We start from the raw sequence: 1493 nt of genomic DNA, 5'->3' as shown, positions 1-1493 counted from the left end.
GCGGAGGATTTGAAAGCCGGCAGTTTTGCTCTCCGCTCCGGGATTGGCTGCGCGGCGTGACGTCAGCGGGGCCTGCGCCCCGCCCCGCGCCGCGCGCTGACGGCCGGCGTGCCGCAGCCAGCCGGCCCAGCCGTGCGTGCGCGGGGCTACGGGGTCGCGCGGCGCCGCCGGCGCGGGGCACGCCGGGACGGGTAGTCCTGGGACGGGGGTTACCCGGCATGCGTCGCGCGGAGTCCGCCTGGCGGGAGGTCGGCTTGGGCCTGGGCCTGGGCCTGGGCCGGGGCCTCGGCCTCCCCCAGTCGTGTCCGACGGTGCGAATGAGGCCGTGTGACGCCGGCCCTTGTCCCTGCCCGCGGCCACCTCCGCTCCTGCCTCTCCAGAGCGCGGGCTCCGAGGCGCGGCAGCTGTGCCACCGGTCTCGGAGGGCCGAGTGGATCTGCGGTGTGCGCCCGAGGGCCTTCCACCACAGGCATTCAGGGAAGATGTCACTGGAGGAGCTCTTGAGTTGCTCTGCAGGCCTCCCAGATACCCACAAATGAGACACGAGTGCCTTTGTCTATGAACCTTCGCTTGGATGATGTCTCTGCAGATCTCATTTTTGTACTTACTTGTTATTGTCAAACCTTACTGCTAAGGAAAGCATTTCATCCAAGAGTGTGCAGCCATTCTTGCTTAAGGATGCAAAAAGCATCGGATTGCTTGACAGCTTCATGTGTACATTCTGATTGACATTTTCTTCTCGAGTATAGAAATAAAGGTACATCTGATGGGACAAGGTGAGCAGTGTGTAAACCTGCTTGCTACTGCAGTGTGTTTCAGGTGACAGCTGCAGATGTGTAATAAGATCAGTACTGAGGTGGGTAATAGGCTGGATTTATTTGGTCATTTGGTCCCAGAATATAAGAGGCTTATATCATTCTTTCACAATTGTTCCAACTGTGGTTTTAAGGAACAATATCAAATGATTATATGGACCCAAGAAAAAGATGTCAGTAATTGGTAATGCTAGGTGCCCTGGGAGACCGTGTTGAGGTTGAAGGGCATGGTAAACCTTCTTCATTCTGAGGGAATGCAAAAGGCAATTAAGTTTTTTTATGGAGCATGACAGCTGAAAGAATAAAAGCCATAAACTGGTACAGCAACCAGATGGAAAACTTGAGCAAAATTTAACTCATAAGAGGAGTTTCTCTTGCAACTGGAGAAAATTAAGAAGCTGAGGCACCAACTAGATTACGGTTGTATGTGAGAAGCATAAAGCTGCCAGAAAACATAGAGCAAGTGAAAGAATAAATTAGTTTGATCTCAAGAAGGAGCTTGAACTTGGAAAATATAAGCAAGGAATTTGGCACTTGTTATTAGATCCTCATGCTCTTTAGCAATAAACAGGATCATATCACATACATCTGATTCCCTTCTCTGTTGTTCTCCCAAATATTGGCTAATTACCTGGGCCAGAGGCAGAAGAAGAAAGTCTTTAACTGCGGATGAAGCTA

At 51.8% G+C, this 1493-nt stretch overlaps 1 protein-coding gene across 9 annotated transcripts in view; it reads left to right on the top strand.

The window, feature by feature from the left end:
* Positions 1-260: 260 nt before the first annotated feature.
* ZC3H7B (zinc finger CCCH-type containing 7B) overlaps positions 261-1493 on the top strand; it is a 53946-nt gene continuing 52713 nt past the window's right edge. For 5 of the 9 annotated variants that reach the window (XM_074871046.1, XM_074871051.1, XM_074871048.1 and 2 more), the window contains exon 1: positions 264-776. In XM_074871046.1, the coding sequence (XP_074727147.1) occupies positions 767-776 (10 nt within the window). In that variant the 5' untranslated portion in view covers positions 264-766. Of the gene's footprint in view, positions 777-1493 lie in introns of all 9 variants that reach the window. The other 4 variants (XM_074871053.1, XM_074871047.1, XM_074871044.1 and 1 more) reach the window with 2 other exon arrangements.

Source organism: Strix uralensis, chromosome 5 (genome assembly GCF_047716275.1).
Source record: "Strix uralensis isolate ZFMK-TIS-50842 chromosome 5, bStrUra1, whole genome shotgun sequence".
In the NCBI taxonomy this organism is placed as follows: domain Eukaryota; kingdom Metazoa; phylum Chordata; class Aves; order Strigiformes; family Strigidae; genus Strix; species Strix uralensis.
The sequence above is the reverse complement of the archived record's forward strand: the minus strand, read 5'-3'. Positions and strand labels throughout refer to the sequence as shown.